The following is a 19,397-nucleotide window of genomic DNA, read 5'->3' on the forward strand; positions in this document are numbered from 1 at the left end:
ATTATCTTTATTAATTTTTGAAATATGTTTTATATATAATTAAAAAAAATATATATATTTAAAACATGCAAATACAGTTATAAATAATATAATTATAATAATATATATAATTATATATTGATATTATTAATATAATTTTATAATGTTATTATTAATTTATATTATTATAAATAAAATAAATAACAGAGATGTTTCTTTCTGTAAATAAAAAGAAAGCAAAAATTGAAAAATGCACTAATAGGGGAATTTATCTTTTCCTAGATAACGCATGGGGTTTTTATTTTTACCCAAGGCGCGATGGGTCAGCCTGACTTAGTGTAAAAGTGCGCGATCAACATCGGGGGAACGTCAGAAGAGCGAAGATGGCGGCGAGTGGCGGTGTACGCCTGCTGCTCCTCGGAGTTTTCTGTATTTTTCTTACGAAGCTATGCAACGGGGCGACGACGGACATCGAGCTCGACGCCAAGGCGCAGCTGTTGCACCGGCTCGACAGTCTCAACCTCCTCCTCTACACGTTCCTATTGATTTTAACCGTATTAACGATATGGATGTTCAAGCACCGCCGCCTGAGGTTCCTCCATGAAACTGGTCTGGCTGTCATCTATGGTGAGTCGTCTGCTATCGATGATTCTTTTTTGCTGCGTTTCTTCCAAGTGACAGCCAGAGATACCAGCAAATGACGTAGGCGAACGTCGTGAAGTGTCATACATTTCTTTAATTCTTTTGTCAATAAACTCAAGTATTCGTCTTTATGTTTGTAATTATTCTGTCAATGAGTGGGTACTTGCATACATATTTTGTCATTTAACAGATACCTGAATATCCACTCATGGATAGAACAATTATATAATTATAGATAAAAGAATAGATACTTGAGTGTTTGAGTACCTTTGACAGAGCTAAAAAATAGGTATTCAGATACCTATTTTATCCCTTCTGTCATTGAACGGATATCTGAATGTCCACTCATTGACAGAATAATTATATAATTATAGACAAAAGAATGGATACTTGAGTTTTGAGTACCTTTGACAGAACTAAAAAATAGGTATTCAGATACCTATTTTATCCCTTCTGTCATTGAACGGATATCTGAATGTCCGTCCACTCATTGAACAATTATATAATTATCGATAAAAGAATGGATACTTGAGTATTTGAGTACCCTTCATTGACAGAAGAGTTAAAATAAGTATTCGAATACCTATTTTATCCCTTTTGTCATTGAACAAGTACCTGGATACCCATTCATTGATAGAACAATTATAAACAAAAGAATGCATACTTGAGTACTTCTTCATTGACAGAAGGGTTAAAACGGGTACTCGGATACTTGGATTCAATGATTGAAGAACATTACATAACTTATGAAATCGTAAGATTTTATTTTTCATTTTTGAGATATGTGAATATTTAAGAATTGATACTAGATTATTGATGACGATTAATTTAAACGACTTTTATTTTTGTTAATTTTGCTTTGTAATTTATTTATTTTTATCTTTAAATCTGTTGATTACAGGCTTGATCATAGGAGCCATAATACGCTATGGTTTTACAACGAGCAGTACTATTCTGCACATGCCAGTGGTCCCGGATAATACAAGCAGGTATAATCAGTCAGTACCACCAGACTCGCTGTGGCTACGTTTCCCTGAAGACAAGGGCGGTGGTATCGTGAAGAACAAAACGTTCGCATACTCCTTTCGCGGTGAAATTTACAAAGAAGATAACGAAATTGATCTGAAGGTAAATGAGTCATTCCCAACAAAGGCAACAAATTATTTATCTAAAAATAGCTTCTTATCTGTATTGGCTTTCAAGTTATCGAAATAAATTTGTATAGGTCATTTGTAATTTTTAATTGGACATTATATAACATTTTTTTTATTGTTGCAGGCAACTTTTGATCCTGAAATCTTTTTTAACATCATATTGCCTCCTATCATCTTCCACGCGGGATACAGTCTGAAGCGGGTAAAAATATTTCCGTACTTATTATCAGAGGAATGAGTCATCATCCCACAATGAGACGCAACGTCTGGTTTCTTATCCGTATAATTCTTGTTTATAATGAATTCTTACAGAGATACTTCTTCAGAAATCTGGGTGCAATTCTTATGTATGCTCTGATAGGGACCTCTATATCAGCTTTCGTTATTGGGTAAGCTTTTCCCTTGATGTTGTTTTGCCTCTCGTTACTGTATCAATTCACATTTGTGGAATATTCAGAGGAGAGCGCGTCGTTTCTGCGTTTTATCTTATATTTTTCTCCATCATTATATTTATTTTACATTTAGGAAAAAAGCTTAGCCGTTAGCGGACGCTTAGCAACAAGGGAAAGATATCACATTTATAGAAACTGTTGTGTATCATAAAATACGTACAGGTCGTACTTTTGATCGAGCTTATCTGTTTCTTTCATTCGTGACTTAGGAGTAAAAGAAACTACGTGTTTTTCTTCTTTTAACCATTCGCTCATAATAAATTAGTCATTTTTCTCGATTACAAGTCTTAAATAATATTATCTCTTTGCAGAGCTCTGATGTACGCCTTCGTGCAACTGATACCTCATCTATCCACGTCGTTCACATTTCTCGACACCCTGTATTTCGGTGCTTTGATATCGCCCACGGATCCCCTCACGATAATATCCATCTTCAATGACCTGCACGTGGACGTAAATCTCTACGCTCTGGTCTTCGGTGAAAGTGTGTTGAACGACGCGGTCGCCATTGTACTTAGCGGGTGAGCAAACGCGAGATTAAGTTAGATTATGACGTCAGAACAACGAAAATTCTTAGATGCCATTTTTAAATGAAAAGCTATTTCGAAATAGCATCTAAGAATTCTTAGCGTGTTTGCTCGCCTCTGACGTCATAATCTAACATAAGAAACCAGGAATCTTAAGTATCTTACAAGTAGAATTCTCTATAATTATTTTAAAAAATAGATTTGAATAAGATTATTTGCTAACGTATGACATATTGCAAACATGTAATAAAAAAATGTAAATTTTGGTTTCAGCTCGATACAGAACTATGCCGAGCGGTATCAGTCAGGATCAGGCGGCTTCGAGACGGTGGCATTTTTCCAGGCGTTTGGAGACTTTGTAGGAATATTCAGTCTGTCTCTGTTTATCGGTGCTACCATGGGCTGCATCACTGCTTTATTAACAAAATTCACCAGGGTGCGAGACTTCCCTCTCCTAGAATCGGCGTTATTCGTTTTAATGTCTTATAGTACGTTTTTAATTGCTGAAGCTGCCGATCTTACAGGTAATTTTTATATATTAATTAATGTTCTAATATTTTATATATATATATATATATATAATTATTTTTTATTATATTATATATTATTTGTAATTATTTTTATTATATGTTATATAATATTATAATAATATAATATTAAATATTATATAAGAACTGATTTTTTTGTATCAGTTTAACATATGTGGTTATTTTGAAATTTTCAGGCGTAGTCGCTGTCCTGTTCTGCGGAATCTGCCAGGCTCATTATACGTACAACAACTTGAGTGCGGATTCGCGTCAGCGCACAAAACAACTGTTCGAGCTGTTGAACTTTTTAGCCGAGAACTTTATATTCAGTTACATCGGCGTCTCGATGTTCACCTTCCCGAAGCACCACTTTGATCCCGGCTTTATCTTCGCGGGATTTGTATCCTTTCTCACGTGCAGGCTCTATCAGCATTTCTGGCCATTTCAGTTAAATTTGGAATTTTATTGATATTTATCATTCAGTTATTGGAAGATAAATATTAGGAAATATATAAATATTGAAGAAAATTTGAAATAGCACATCCTTGACCTAACTCGTCTTCAGTTATGCGCGTTGCTGGGTCGCGCGGCTAACGTGTACCCATTATCCTTTATCCTGAATCTGGCGCGAAAGCCGAAGATATCGTTGAATTATCAGCACATGTTGTTCTTCGCGGGATTACGCGGCGCAATGAGTTTTGCCCTCGCCATCAGGAACACCGTGTCAGACGCTAGACAGGCTATGCTAACTACGACGAGTCTGATCGTTATCCTGACTGTTATCCTGCAGGGCGGTGCAACCACACAATTTTTAAGCTGGTTCAATATTCCGTGAGTATTATTTATTTATTTATATTTTTTATATTATATTATATTTTATTATTTTTATTTTTTATTAATTTTAACTATTTATTATTTTTTATTACATATTTGCATTATATTTATATTAATGTATTTTTATATATTATTATATTTATACTATATTATATTTATTTATTTATTATTAATAATCCTTAAAATGTCTTTCGGTTTAGGACGAACTTCCGGTTACAAATAATCACAATTTTCTGTAATATATATTTATAAACACATACAAAACTATATAACATTATATAAAAGACTTAAATAAATTGAAATTGAAACTGCAACTAACATTAAAACTAAAAGTAACACTACAAATTAAAATAATATAAAAATAGAGTAATATAGTAGAACAGAATTAGATGCAATAATTTTAAATTTATTAGATTCAGTAAATAATACTTTTCGTGAGTGTAAAAATCATTTTATCATTTTTTATTTGCTATTTAATTTGCAAATATTAGAATGTTCAACAAAAATTTGTTTGTTTCTTTAATTTTATCATCTAATTTATTTGTTTTTTTTTTAATTTATACTTAAATTACTCATAAACGATAAAAATTTATTATATGATATCTCTACTGTAGCTGAAATTCTGTTTACATTTGTAGAGTTGGAGTAGATGAAGAAATAGAAGGACTCTCTCACAATGGAACGCGTAGTGTAAGTATGATATGATTTTCATTCGCAATAAATGTACTACTTAAGACTAGTATTACATAAAATAGTATTAGATAAAATGCAGAAGTAGATAGCTATTATACTATCTTCACATATAGACAATATATATCAATATACAGGCTGCACACACACACACATATATATATATATATATATATATATATTCAACGTCGCGACATGGAATAACAAATATATTAATATGTTCATATGTTTGTATATAATCTCGACACTATATACACGACTCTGAATATCATCTGCAACGAGAATTGCAACAGATATCTTGATGCAGTGAGATTATGCATGAATGAAGCGAGACTCTTATACTCGAAGTATTTAATTAATATAATTATTTATATATTTATATAAAAGTAATTATTCATTAATAAATCAATTAATATATATAATATACTTTTTTATATTTTTGACAATATATTTGTGAACATAATATATAGAAAAAGAACATAATATATAGAAAAAAATACGAGAGAATAAAATGCATGTGTAATGAATAAATGATGCTTAAACGAGTATAAGGTCTGCTTTGGGTGCACTTATGCATGCAAGCTTAATTGTTTCGTTAATTGTACAGGCCCCTTCCCTTCACAATCATCGCTTTCATCTAAATATACAAATCACTGGACACTTGGTTTGCTTTTCTTTTACAAAAATCATATTGAAGATATGGAATAGATTTGACAATTTTATTAATGTAAAATTGATTATCAAAATTATTAGTGAAGTTGATTTCCTGATGATACAAAAAAAAATTTATCATTCAGCGAGTTTCATTTTTATAATATGTATAATAATTATATTATGTGTATATACATATATAATTTATTATAATTTTATATATATATATATATATATATATATATATATATATGGTTTTATATGAAGAGAGAAAGCATCTCTGTTCTGACAAATTAAAGTATTTGTGAGTTTTGCAAAATAATTGTTCAATTTTATAATAAGATTGCAATTCTGCAGATTGAAAAAAATCAGGAAATTTGTTGTGACTAAAATTGCATCACTTCTAGTCCCCTGTGCACTATTGCCAAGCATGATCATATTATGTCACTCTATTAACCCTGGACTTGTGAATATATATTTATATATATATATATATATATATATACTTCACTATCTAATAGCGAACGTTGCATTTTACAAGACAATTTAATTTATCAATGTTGATAGTCTGGCGGCGAGGTCGGCTACGGTGAGCTGGACGTGCGTAGGGAAAGAAGTCCGCCGGTACGTTATATAATTCAAGATTGATTGACACACACATATATAAACCGTCTGTTCAACGAATTCAGAGTGTAGACAAATTGACACATTTTTTTGCATTTCGAATTTCCTACAACGCACTCACACCTCACAGATTGATACATTATTTATGCAAGCATATGAGACATATTGATATAATATATAATGTATGAGCATAAGATGTCTCATTTTAATTAATATAGCCGAATATTTGTGCAATGAGAAAATATTTTGCACAAATTTGAATTTTAACTAAGGTCTTGAATTTTTCAAGATTGCGATCAACTTGTTGAATAGTTTCTGAGAAAAAATATGGAACACGTTATTTTCTGAATAATCTTGGTAAAAAAATTATATTGATTTTTAAATAATCTTAAAAAATGATCTTACTTAAAATTCAAGACTATCAACTTCTTTCTCTCTTAAAACCGAATAATTTTTGTTCGAAACATTGTTTTCTAAAACGTGATATTTCTTTATGTTAGAGCATATTTTTTAAAATGAGACACTGTATATAATTTATATAGCACGAAATCAAATTGCATGTGCTGCTAGAAGGAACATTTTTTTTTTAAATCGAATTAAATGTATTTTATTGCCATAGCATGCGAATGTAGTTATTTTTTTTATCTTATTGATTTGATAAATTCTTTCCAATGTATATGAAAATATTGCCGCTTGATTTATTAATTGAGCTCGTCGATCGCACGTGCCTCTGGTTTTTTTTTCAGTATGGTTTTTGTTATCCATTCTGTATGTCGAAGAGTAGCTGGAGAACACGGAGATATTTACATTTCATTAACAAGTATCCTCACAGACATGCTCACACAGTATGTGGGAATCAGCAGAATCATGAGAGAAATAAATGAAGCATGTTTTTCATAAACTAAACATAAAATAAGTATGCGAATAAGGTAACAACTTGGAACACAACATACACACATAAATATAAGTCGAGAAGGATGTTATTAAGGCTACTGGCTCCTCACAGACCATAATCAGGGTGTATATTCCCTGGAAAAACCTGGAATTCTGAGGGAATTTTATTTTATTACCTTGAGAAATCCAGGAATTATTATGGAATTTGATTTAAACACAGGGAATTAAAAAAGGTGCCCCTTTGATTTTAAAATATAGTTTTAAAGAATATAAAATTTATTAGTTTTATATAAAGTATATATTATAAAATATATTTTATTATAATATAATACTATATTACATTATTATATTAAAAAAATTCTTTACTTATGTTAAAAAATTATGTATGACAAATAATTATTTCAAAATTGTCTTTAAATATTATTTAAAATGCTTTAATTTTACTTGGAATTTTACCAGGAACAAAAGTACCTGAAAAATCATGGAACCCTCAGGGAATTTATTTTTAAGATTTGAGTATACACTCTGATGATGGAAAATGGAATTGTGACGTCAGAGACGAGAGAACACGCTAAGAATTCTTATATGTCATGTTTTTAAATCCAAGAAATTTCAACGTGCTGCTTTCGTTTCTGACGTTATAATCTAACATGGTTGTGAGAATCCAGGAGCCTTAATATATATTATTATTACTGTTATCAATATTGTTTACACTTATCGCTATAGGATCCCGCTCAAAAAACGAGGAACGAATTCAATATTTTCTCTCAACATTTGCGAATATATTCGCTGTTTGCTAATACAATCCCAGGTTGTACAGATCGCGTATCCATTTAAGGCTGACAAGTCGCATACAGGATGGATAACTGATGCGTTGTTCACATTTCACAGTATAATTCTATGCAGGATGGAGCGTTACCAGGCAGCAGCGGCGGCGCCGCGAAGCCTAACGAGAAAGCGCTGCTCGCTAGGATCTGGGGAGACTTCGACACCAGGTATATGAAGCCTCTGCTGACGCACTCCAGGCCTACGTTGCTGGAAACGTTGCCGGTCTGTTGTAGTCCGTTGGCGAGAATCCTCACGACCACGCAGCAGATGACGCAGGTGCATACAACGTCCTTGAACCGTGAGAATTTGTGCTGTACAGGGTGCCCCATAGGAAATTGCTGAAACTAATCAGCTGTCATTTTTTAATGCATGCAGTTATTGAGAAAACCAAAATTGTGTTGGAAAGGAAAATCTGCAGTTTCTTAATGGATATAAATAAAATGTTTGTATATCAGTTTATTTTATTGATTAAAAGTAATGAAAAAAGTGCCAATAATCACATAAAATCACATAAACTAGTGATAAATATTTTCAACAGTGCTAGATTTAATAGCAGCTATTAAAAGGACCGTCAGTAACATTAAAAATGACATGTTAGAAAAGTTTTTACGAGTTTTCATAAAAGAACAGAATTTTGTACAAATTCAATGATGACTTTGAAAATATTATTACGTATGTAATTATTAGCGTTTTTTTTATTACTTTTAATCAATAAAATAAACTGATATACAAACATTTTATTTATATCCATTAAAAACTGTAAACTCTTCTCTTTTCAACACAATTTTTGTTTTCTCAATAACTGCATACATTAAAAAATGACAGCTGATTATTTAGTTTCTGCAATTTCCTATTCAATGTGCACTTAAAAATTCAAATGGAATCCAATAATCAGTGCTTCATTTTGCAAGATTCTTGAATAAATATTCGGGAAAAATAATATTGCATTAGCGAAGGAATCGAATCTGGAGAAACAGTTATCAGAGTGTGTACTGTTCTGAAAAAAATCGAGGATTGTCAGGAATTTTTTTTATTTTGAAAAATCCGGCAATTTCTCTGAAAAATTGTTTTTAAATTGTACTTTTGATAATTTTCTTTTTATTATATTGCAAGTGGTCAATAATCAGCTAATTGGTCAAGTTAACAATCATGTGGAATTTTTTTCTTTCTTTTTTAATTTAGGAATAGCGCGTATAATAAAGAAACTTATTTTAGAAAGTTATATTTTATATTTTTTTATTTTACACCTGAATTAAAATTAAAATACCTGAAAGATCAGAGAATTTTTCAATAAGGTTTAAGTAAATATTTTGTATCCGAATTTTAGATTGAGTATCTGCAAGAGTCAAAACAGTACTTCTTTCATAGAAAATTGATAAGGAGAACTCTAATTGTAAGATTAAAAAATCTATTTATGATGACTCGCTATTCATTTACACATTTCTTTATTTATTTTCACAATTTCTCCTAAGTTTTTTATTTATATATTAATTTTTTTTAATAATCAGAGCTCGAAATTGTGCAAACAAATTCGAACTTTGTAAGATAATTAAGATATTTAATCTCATCACTAATTATATGCTAGATATTCTTATTTTAGACACATCAAGTTATACATAGAAAAAGAACTTTGTATCAAATTATATAAATTCTTCTAAAATCAGAATAATAGAATTCTAGAACGATAATAGATTCTAATTATTGCCTGATTGTTATTAATAATCTCAAGGCTGTTGAGTCCTCGCCGCTGATATGTTAGATTATGACGTCACAGGCTGAAAATTCTTAAATGCCATTTTTAAATGAAAAGCTATTTCGAAATGACATCTAGGAATTTTTAGCATGTCACTTCTGACGTCACAATTTCATCATAATCGACGAGGCGTCAGAAGTCTTAAATACCGAACGAGGAAAGATATACAACATTATTCCATGATGCAGGATGACGTTGCGAGAAAAGCGGATTCGGATTCTGACTTTTGCCTGGAAGATCGCGAAATGGAGCGACGCAGGACCAGTGTTCAGCCGGTGAGTTTCCATCAGCCTAGTCTGAATTATACTGTAAATCCGTGCTATCAGCCTAACAACAGCACCACAGACGTCAGCACTAATCCGGACGAGCCCTATGTAATTCTCAATTTACACAGAAGGTAGAATTAACAGCAAGCCTCTCTAACACCACCACCTACTGTGTATCTAGATTCTTTTTAAGCGCGCGTGAGAGAGAGAGAGAGATTCGTATAATACATATATTTTGCATATGTATTGATCGCTTGATCGAACTCGCAAAATTGCAATCTACTTAATTGCTATTATGAAAATACTTATTTGTCAACTTAAATACCTCATGTATTTGTATTTGTTATATTCAGAGTTTTTGTTAAGTATGATACGCCTTTTGTTTTATTATAAAAGTGAATAGATATACGATATTTATTCATATATTTTATTTCTATTTTTGAGTTAATGTGAGAGTTAAAGTGTAAACGAGAGCCTACTTGTTATGTATTATATAAATGATATTTATCACACACATATACTCTCTGTACAGTATATAAATCTTGTCGGGAACGAGACTTAATATTTCTAGAATTTGAAGATACGAAAATATAATGTTACAAAAATTATAAATAATAATATATCTAACGTTCTAATGTTTGATAAATTAAAATTAACTTTACATTCGAAAATTTTTCCATCTGATTCCGAATTCAAGTATCTGGCGATTATTTTCTTCCTGACATTTGTAAATCATAGAAAGAGAGGGAGATAAAGACTTGAGTTACGTTCCTGATGTAGAAGATTAATTTTTTTTTACATATAAATATAAGCAATATAGATATGTAGGAAAAAATGTAATCACTATCAAACGTTATTTGACATTAATCGGTATTTCTCTTTCTTTCGTTCTTTCATGTTTTATATATATTCATGTTTTATATATATAAAACATCAGCTTGAATGTCTCTTTTGCATGTGAGATTGGGCAATGTAATTTTTCTTGTTTCCAATTTTTTCCGAATTAATCTCTCTGTGAAAAGCAATCGAAGTCTTGGGTGCAATAATAGCGTAAATTGAGAAAGAATATTTAAAAAAATGAATTTAAAAGATAAACGATTCCCCACACAACAGAGAACAAAATAAAAATAATAACTTGATATATAATGTGTGTATCCATAAATTTTTCTGAATATAATACATGTATAAAATTTATATATTTTTGTATACGTATAATTACGCACATATATTTTTACAAAAATATATTTTATATATATTTAAAATATATAAAATATATTTAAATATAAATATACAATATAAAAGGTAATATAATTATGTCATGAATTGATATTAAAATTTTAAGTTTTACGCTATTATCGCATTCGACACCTCAATTTTTCGAAAAAAGGAAACTCGATAATAATTGTAAATACACTATGGATTTTTAACTCGCTTGCCTATGAATAAGAGGAATGTATATGATGCCTCGCTGTTTTTTTAACTCTTCGCCAGGGGACGAATGTTTCATACAAACAAATAATTTATATTTTGAAGATATCTTTCTTTTTCTTCTGACCATTAATAACTATTTTTTTTTTAAAGAGAGGAATATTTTTTATTTTAATAAGAATAAAATGAAATTCATCACAAAAATGTAAAATTATGTATGAACGCCGTCCTCTGTCGGAGAGTTAATGCAAACTGACTTCTCCCTGCTGTGCTCTATAAATATAAATATATATATATATATATATATATATATATATATATATATATACATACATACATACAATTTAGTTACTAAGTTAAATTAACAAACAGTGAAGTTATAACGAAGCAAACTTGCGCGCGAAATATAAATACTGGAAACTGCGTATCCTCTCCTACGTGTTGTGATGATTTTAGTGATTGTGCAGCAGATTCAATTATTCTAGTCAGTGAAAAATTGCCTACATATATACGGCAGAGAGAAAATTAATCGATGGATATAATAAACGCATAGCGATACAAAGTAAAATGTAGTATATACATATATATGACGATTTGTATAATTTACAATAATTATGTAATATATATAATACATATACGGGTAATAATTCTTTGCTTGTAAAGTCGGTTCGAAAATTATGTTTAATGTTTATTCACGCATTCATGATATTTTTTCTCTTCAGCGCGAAATATTTATAATTCAGTCAGACACGGAGCCGCACATTTTTTTTAACGTGGTTTTTCTAGAGAGAGAGGTACGACGGTGGTGGCGATGATGATGATGATGATGATTTCGATTCCGATGAAGAAGACCTCAGAATCATCGGAATGGAGGGATTCATCCCGTTGCGAACGTTGTAGGAAAAAATCGGGAAAAAACGCTCCTGTGCGGAAAATAGAGACAAATTCTCTTCCCCAGATATAATTGCGGATTTAGGTATAAAAAAAATTGCAAGCGATTTCCTCCCCAGGGTAATTATATTACCGATATTTAATTAGGAGCGATTTTAATGAACTGGGAGCGTAGAATTTATTTTCCTATGTGATCTTTTTTTTCTTTTTTTTCTCAAATACCAGTAAATAAATTTGTCAAACTTTCCGCGAAGACGCTTCGACGAATCGGTCGGGCATTAAACATAATTTTCCGAGTGTTCATTAATTAATCGAATAAAAGGGAAGCGTTGTGAGAGGGATTATAGGAGCGCTGTTGCTGCTGTGATTTTTAAATTTTAATTTTAGATTTTAATTTTCCTTCCTCACACACGTTCTGGATATAACGAATGTATTAATTATTAATTATTTGTAAGAAGATACAGTGGATGAGACAAGTCTCGTATTTTTTGTGAGCAGTTTGACAAATGCATTAGACAAAATAATAATTAAAAAAAAGTTATTTTTAACAGAGTAGATCCTTTGCACGTAAAATGATAGTATTAAATATCTTAAAAAGAGAAAATCTTAAATTTATTTAGAATATATCCAAATTTGTTTGAAATAGAATAAAAATAGATTAATAAAAGTTTAATATGCATTTAAAAATCCAATAATAATTTTTTAGGATTTTAGAAAAATATACTTATTAAACCTTTGTTTTCTTTGTACAAAGAAAATGTATTCAGATATTTTCTTTATCCACTGTGTCTTTCGAGCGCTTCTCTTTTCTTTTTGCATGCAATCTTGACAGAAAAATCTGTGGCATTATAATTTATCTCGCAATAACGCGGCTAAATATCTTATCTAATATCTGCATGAAACACAATATATGTATATTACTTTATACATGTTACATAATTTTATGTTTCGTTATTTTGTTCCTTAGTGTTGCATTCTTTTATATTATTTATTTTCACAGACGAGTATAAGGGGCTCTGCACGTAGGTCGCAGTTGTGAGAGAGAGGTTTTCTCTTTTTAAGATTTATTATTTTATACCGATCCTCCCCGTTATTATATATACATATATATATGTATTTGTTTTTTCTCGGTGCTCGATCTACACAATCTACATATATATGTTAAGTATTAAATTATTAAGCGTATTAGTTCGTAAGAGATATTTCCTGAGTCGTTATGTTAGTTTCAACCTCTACCGAGGTCTCTTAGATCTATTTAGACACTTAATTTTTCTTTACGTATACGTTTTTAGTAAGATATACAGGGTGTCCCATAGGAAATTGCTGAAACTAATCAGCTGTCATTTTTTAATACATGTAGTTATTTGAGAAAACAAAAATTGTGTTGAATGAAGGGAACTCTGGAGTTTTTAATGGATATAAATAAAATGTTTGCATATCAGTTTATTTTATTGAGAAAAAGTAATGAAAAAAGTGCTAGAGAGTAATCACATATGTAAACTAATGATAAATATTTTCAAAGTGCGCACCATTTGAATTTATACAAAATTCTATTTTTTTACAAAAACTCGTAAAAACTTTTTCTAACGTGTCATTTTTAATATTATTGACGATTCTTTTAATAGCTGCTATTAAATCTGGCGCTGTTGAAAATATTTATATCATTAATTTGTGATTATTAGCACTTTTTTCATTATTTTTTATCAATAAAATAAACTGGTATACAAACATTTTATTTATATTCATTAAAAATTGCAGTTTTTCTTCTTTCCAACACAATTTTTGTTTTCTCAATAATTGCATGCATTAAAAAATGACAGCTGATTAGTTTCAGCGATTTCCTATGAGACACCCTGTACATGTATCTGGTGGTGATATTACACACACTTATTATGTTCGTACTGATACATAATTGTTATACAATACATTACTTATATTTTTTAGACAGAGAAGAGTCGATGCCACACAAACATGCAATGTGTTTCTAGCTTTTAGGCGTGATACAATAATTTAGGCAACGAAGACTCCTCGGTTGGTCGATTGTCGTCATTTATCTACTTTATTTGTATCAAAACTACGGATTGAGAAGAAAAGAAAGTTGGAAGATGAAGATAGAGGTTTCATCTTTGTTGGTCTCGAATTAAATTCCTCAAGAAGTCAAGTAGCTTCTACAACCTGATGACAACAATTGCCCAACCTGACTTTTTCTCCTCTGTAAATAAATAATCTCGGCTCCTCTGAATATGTAAAAACGTATAGACAAAAGTTACACATATGATGATAATGATAATGATGATGATGATGATGATAATGATGATGATGATGATGATGATGATGATGATGATGATGATGATGATGATGATGATATGATGATGATGATATGATGATGATGATGATGATGACGATGATGATGATGAATCGATGTCGAACAATGACGCGAGGAGGCGATGATTCTTGGAGTCGATTCTTGATTGTGTTGTTTAATTGCTTTGTGGGACAGTTGGGGACTGTGATGATGATGACGAGGGAAGTTAGTCCGGGACCACTACCGCTGCACACACGAGTCGCCCTGCCAGGTCTGGTCGGCAGACACTTGTAAAATCTCCCCTTAGCCAAGCCTCGTTTCGCTTTTACCTCATTAGCTCGCATCCGCGACGATCGAAAATCAGCCGCACGACGATTTTAGAATTGTGTATTATATTATTATGAGCCAGTTTAATTCTTTTCTTAAATAAAATTATCATTCATATTATATATCTATATATAAATTTAAGAATTATATACATTTATATGTAATTTATTATATATATAATTTATATAGCTATATGATTTATATATATATAATTTATATATAAAATCATAGATTAGAACTAATAAAGTTGTTTCCAAAAAAATTCTTCATCTAGCCAAAAAAAAAATGTATCAAGGAGTGCGTTTTATATATATATATATATATACCCAGATAGCCACAGTAATTATTATGACATCATTTTGATATCAAAATGCATCATTTGTGGCTATCTAGGTAATTAATATATAAATATAAATTATATAAATTTATATATAAATCGCAGATTAGAATTAATAAACTGTAGTTGTTTCGAAAAAATATCCATCGAGCCAAACTGTTACAAAGAGTGCGTTGATGCATTATTGATTGTAAAATATTAAGATCGATCGATATTCTAATGTCACAACGTGCTGCTGATTTTGAGCCTTTCTTTAAGTGATCGCAATTGATGAATGTATCGATCAAAGAAAGTGTACGTATGTATGTATATGTCGAAGCAGCTCATATTTAAGATTTGAGGGACTTTTTGGAGCTAGTCGTGCTTCCTGCGATTTTTAATATGATTTGCCGAAATGAAAAAAAAATATATTCTTCATCAGGAAAGATTTTCATTTTGGGTTTATTGCTTTCGCATCAAGTTTGTAGATAGATTAATTTTGATAACACACACCTGTTGATTATTTCTTCGTGATTTTTCAAATATTCTCACACTGATGAAGATTATTATATATATATTTTAAAATGTATTATATACATATATATATTATGAAATGTATATAACATTATATATATCATATATAATATTTATACATATTAATATTATTATTTATAACAATATATATATAAATAACATTTATATATATACATATAAATTATAATATATAATAATGTTATATATATACATATATATGGAAAAAATTGTTAATACAGCAATGAGATAAAGATGTAGCGAAAGTCGATACGCATCGAATATTACAATCTAAGGAAAACGGTAGAATCGATGAAAGTTGAATTAGAGAGAGAGGGAGGGTAATATATAAGAATTGTGTATAAACTTGAAAAGAACGATTATGTAGATTTGTTTACAGATTACGTTTCTGTTGCTATAATTTATACGACGAGTAAGAAGAAGATGAACGATTTTTCTCGTAGAGAACTACTTAATTTTTTAGATATATTTAGAGCATGTGGCGAATTGACTTTGCCGTTTCGTACAAAGTATTCTTAGCTTACTATTCTATATTAGAGTGCGGGGCACTCTCTTGCTCTTTATATTGTTTACAACGTTTACATAATTAATTTTAGCTGAGCAGTGTCATATGTCGATATGTAACGGAGTGAAAAATCATTTCTTCCTTCTTTGCTATGTCTGTACGATGAAAAAAAAACAAGTCACCGATCTACTTCAACCTACACAACCCGAGAAAAAAGGATTTGCAACAATATCTCTTCGCTTTTAAAATATTTTTATCGTTCGTAGAGGACATATTTTGAATTTCGATCGTGGTAAAAAGAAAAGAATGATAAAACTATAAATGTTATATTTCTTCTCCCACAAAAGGAAAACTCTTCTCTACCAGTTATAAGATAATTCTTAAATAAGGATGCGGAAGATGATGCGATTGAGAGGACTTCTTAATTTATAGTCGCTGGCTGTGAAGATTTGATAGAGTTGTTTTGCGAACGTAGAATATATGTAGATATATTAGGAAAACGAATCCTTAGAATGGAAGAATGTCTGAGAATAACGTTTACTATGTATTTGCTAAAGTAAGAGCATGTATTCGAATTCGCGGATTAAATTCTTCGAGATAAACGAAATGTAATATCGATGGAAAAGATTGTTTCAAGACAAGTTATACATATATATATTGATTCGGCGTATCGATGTGTGGCAACAAAAAAATCGCAATGTAAGATGGTAAATCGCTCCTATGTATAAACCTATATGTTTGTGAATCCGGTGTAACGTGTAATAATCGCAATGTATACATACAATGAGTATAATAACGTTGTGATACCATGTACGACACTTTGCAATGTTTAATAAAGTATTTGTAAAAATATATTACATCTATATATATGCAATATTTATATATTTTTTAATGCATGCAGTTATTGAGAAAACAAAAATTGTGTTGAAAAGAGGAAAGTCTGCAGTTTTTAATGGATATAAATAAAATGTTTGTATATCAGTTTATTTTATTGAAAAAAGTGCTAATAAATATCTAAAAAATTAAGTAGTTCTCATGTATAAACTAATGATAAATATTTTCGAAGAGCGCATCATTTGAATTTGTACAAAATTCTGTTCTATGAAAACTCATACAAAAACTTTTTCTAATATGTTATTTTTGATGTTACTGATGGTCCTTTTAATAGCTGCTATTTAGCAGTATTGAAAATATTTTTTCTTTATGTGATTTTGTGATATGTGTTTAAGTGATTTTATGTAATTTCTTCACTTTTTTCATTACGTTTTATCAATAAAACAAACTGGTATACAAATATTCTATTTATATCCATTAAGAAACTGCAGATTTTCCTCTTTCCAACACAATTTTTGTTTTCTCAATAACTGCATGCATTAAAAAATGACAGCTGATTAGTTTCAGCAATTTCCTATGGGACACTCTGTACATACAAATTATGACGTACCCAAATATTTACAAGATATCAATTATGATTTATGTAATCTCATTTTAATATCTGGTCCGTGACGAGCTCCCTCATAGTGCTCGTAACATTGAACATCGGACCGTGTCCGGGTATTATAGAATCTGCGAGAGTTATTATGCGAGAACGCATAAGAGATTGGGTTTTTACAAGTTCCGGCGTGCCTAGTGATTTCCAGATCGACGGAACGAAAATATCATTCATGTTCTCAAACAAGTCTCCTGTAAAATTAAGAATATTTATATAAAATAAAATTATATAAATTATACACAATTAAAATAATACAAATATATTTAAATATACATAATTATAAAAAATAAAAACTATAATATAAATATGTAAAAAAATAAAATTTTAAAGTTTTCAATTTTGGCAAAATTAATACATTAATCTGTTTCGTTAAAGAATACATTGACATGTAATCTTTGAAATTCTAATCTAAAACAGAAAATAAATACCTGTAATAGCAATAACTGTCTTTTTACCATTCTTCATTGTATTCACCACAACACTGACATCCTCAGCTGTATGTCCCGGAGTAGCTATAACATTAACTCCTGGACAGAGCTCGTAGCCTTCTAAAAAAAAATCATTTGAGAAAAAAGCTTTTGTTCAGTGATAATAATAAAATATTCAATAACGCTATATAAAAGATTTAAATAAACCAACCACGCGGAATTCGAGGATCCTCATAGAACATAGTGCCCTGTTGAACAAGCAAGCCCACAATGTGTGTTGCATTTGTGAATAAATTGTTGTTCCCTATATGATCTGGGTGGCTGTGAGTGCATACAACATAATCAATATTCTGTGGGGTGATGTCGTGCTTTGCAAGAGCTGAAAATGAAATGTATCTATATACATGTAACATATTTTATACATATATCATGCGTATTCGTAATACAAGAAAAAAATTGTAAAAATATAATACCTGAAGATTACACAAAAGATTGATTTAGGTGTTGAGAATTTATATGAAAATTACACAAAAAGTTAATTACAATATAAGTGGATAACAAAATAGTATTAAATAAAAAGGTAACTTCAATGCATTCTGTAGTTCTATCACCTGCTATAATTTTCTCGCGATCCCAAGCTGTCATGGTATCAACGATAATTAATTTGGTGCTTTTTATTAGTGTACAAGTGCAATTTGCATCCATCCTTCCGTTGGGCAACTCCTCAGAATATCCATCGAACAGAACAATAACTTCTAGCATTTTTTATTAAATAATATTTAGAAGTGCAAAGTTTCTTGGGCAATATCAGACTTCTTCTTCCTTGGATTGATTGACGCACTATTTCAGGCTATAGAAATAAAAAGTAGAAACGAGGAATTCAATATTAATTTAATAATTCAATAGAATAATAATAATAATAATAACAAAAATAAATAAATATATATAAAATAATATAATAATAATATAAAATAATAAAAAATAAATACAATAATAAATATAATAATTAATTCAATATTTATTTAACATAAATAAACTGTGAATAGATATAGAATTTATATATACAAATTTAAATTTCAACAGACTGGATTTTTAAATTATATTTATTATATATATTTTTATAATATATTATTTATGTTATTTTTTGTATATTGCATATTTTTATATTTTATATATTTATATTATAAAATTTATAATATACATTATATATATATATATTTTTTTTTTTTTTACTTACTCTGTTCAATAATAATATGTAATTTTTAAATATTTTTTGACAGTTTTAGGTTATGTTTGCTTGGATCAGCTGTTCGAAAATTCTGAATTCTGATT

At 29.8% G+C, this 19,397-nt stretch overlaps 2 protein-coding genes across 9 annotated transcripts; one reads left to right on the plus strand and one right to left on the minus strand.

Annotated features, from left to right (window-relative positions):
- The first annotated feature begins 284 nt into the window (after window positions 1-284).
- On the plus strand, window positions 285-16,997 carry Nhe3 (Na[+]/H[+] hydrogen exchanger 3). 7 transcript variants are annotated; one of them, XM_029306666.2, is made up of 13 exons: window positions 285-606; window positions 1,523-1,749; window positions 1,900-1,977; window positions 2,088-2,164; window positions 2,539-2,748; window positions 3,028-3,278; window positions 3,479-3,681; window positions 3,847-4,112; window positions 4,754-4,805; window positions 6,024-6,080; window positions 7,866-8,078; window positions 9,744-9,830; window positions 12,036-14,083. In XM_029306666.2, exons 1-13 carry the CDS (start codon window positions 363-365, stop codon window positions 12,147-12,149), a joined length of 2,079 nt encoding a protein of 692 aa, XP_029162499.1. In that variant the 5' UTR covers window positions 285-362; the 3' UTR covers window positions 12,150-14,083. The 7 variants fall into 7 exon arrangements, with proteins under 7 accessions (XP_029162499.1, XP_029162505.1, XP_029162498.1 ...); XM_029306672.2 differs by having other exon boundaries at window positions 13,141-14,083; XM_029306668.2 differs by lacking the exon at window positions 12,036-14,083 and adding an exon at window positions 14,641-16,997 and having other exon boundaries at window positions 286-606.
- LOC114934065 (metallo-beta-lactamase domain-containing protein 1) lies at window positions 16,087-19,384 on the minus strand. 2 transcript variants are annotated; one of them, XM_029306681.2, is made up of 5 exons: window positions 19,303-19,384; window positions 18,677-18,915; window positions 18,277-18,444; window positions 18,066-18,182; window positions 16,087-17,828 (listed from the first exon to the last, which is right to left on the minus strand). In XM_029306681.2, the coding sequence occupies exons 2-5, from the start codon at window positions 18,825-18,827 to the stop codon at window positions 17,629-17,631; spliced, it is 636 nt and encodes a 211-aa protein (XP_029162514.1). In that variant the 5' UTR covers window positions 18,828-18,915; window positions 19,303-19,384; the 3' UTR covers window positions 16,087-17,628. The 2 variants fall into 2 exon arrangements, with proteins under 2 accessions (XP_029162514.1, XP_029162513.1); XM_029306680.2 differs by having other exon boundaries at window positions 18,066-18,185.
- Between the last annotated feature and the right edge of the window lie 13 nt (window positions 19,385-19,397).

The sequence above is a fragment of the Nylanderia fulva genome, unplaced genomic scaffold (genome assembly GCF_048542155.1).
Source record: "Nylanderia fulva isolate GAGA-0341 unplaced genomic scaffold, ASM4854215v1 Scaffold94, whole genome shotgun sequence".
NCBI lineage: Eukaryota > Metazoa > Arthropoda > Insecta > Hymenoptera > Formicidae > Nylanderia > Nylanderia fulva.

Coding starts and splice junctions, on each gene's coding strand:
- Nhe3 (XM_029306665.2), top strand. CDS start 363: ATGGCGGCGAGTGGCGGTGTACGCCTGCTGCTCCTCGGAGTTTTCTGT. Junction 1,750..1,899: donor ATAACGAAATTGATCTGAAG/GTAAATGAGTCA, acceptor TTATTGTTGCAG/GCAACTTTTGATCCTGAAAT. Junction 3,279..3,478: donor TGAAGCTGCCGATCTTACAG/GTAATTTTTATA, acceptor TGAAATTTTCAG/GCGTAGTCGCTGTCCTGTTC.
- LOC114934065 (XM_029306680.2), bottom strand. CDS start 18,827: ATGCTAGAAGTTATTGTTCTGTTCGATGGATATTCTGAGGAGTTGCCC. Junction 18,445..18,676: donor TCGCGAGAAAATTATAGCAG/GTGATAGAACTA, acceptor TTTCATTTTCAG/CTCTTGCAAAGCACGACATC. Junction 17,829..18,065: donor GACAGTTATTGCTATTACAG/GTATTTATTTTC, acceptor TTAATTTTACAG/GAGACTTGTTTGAGAACATG.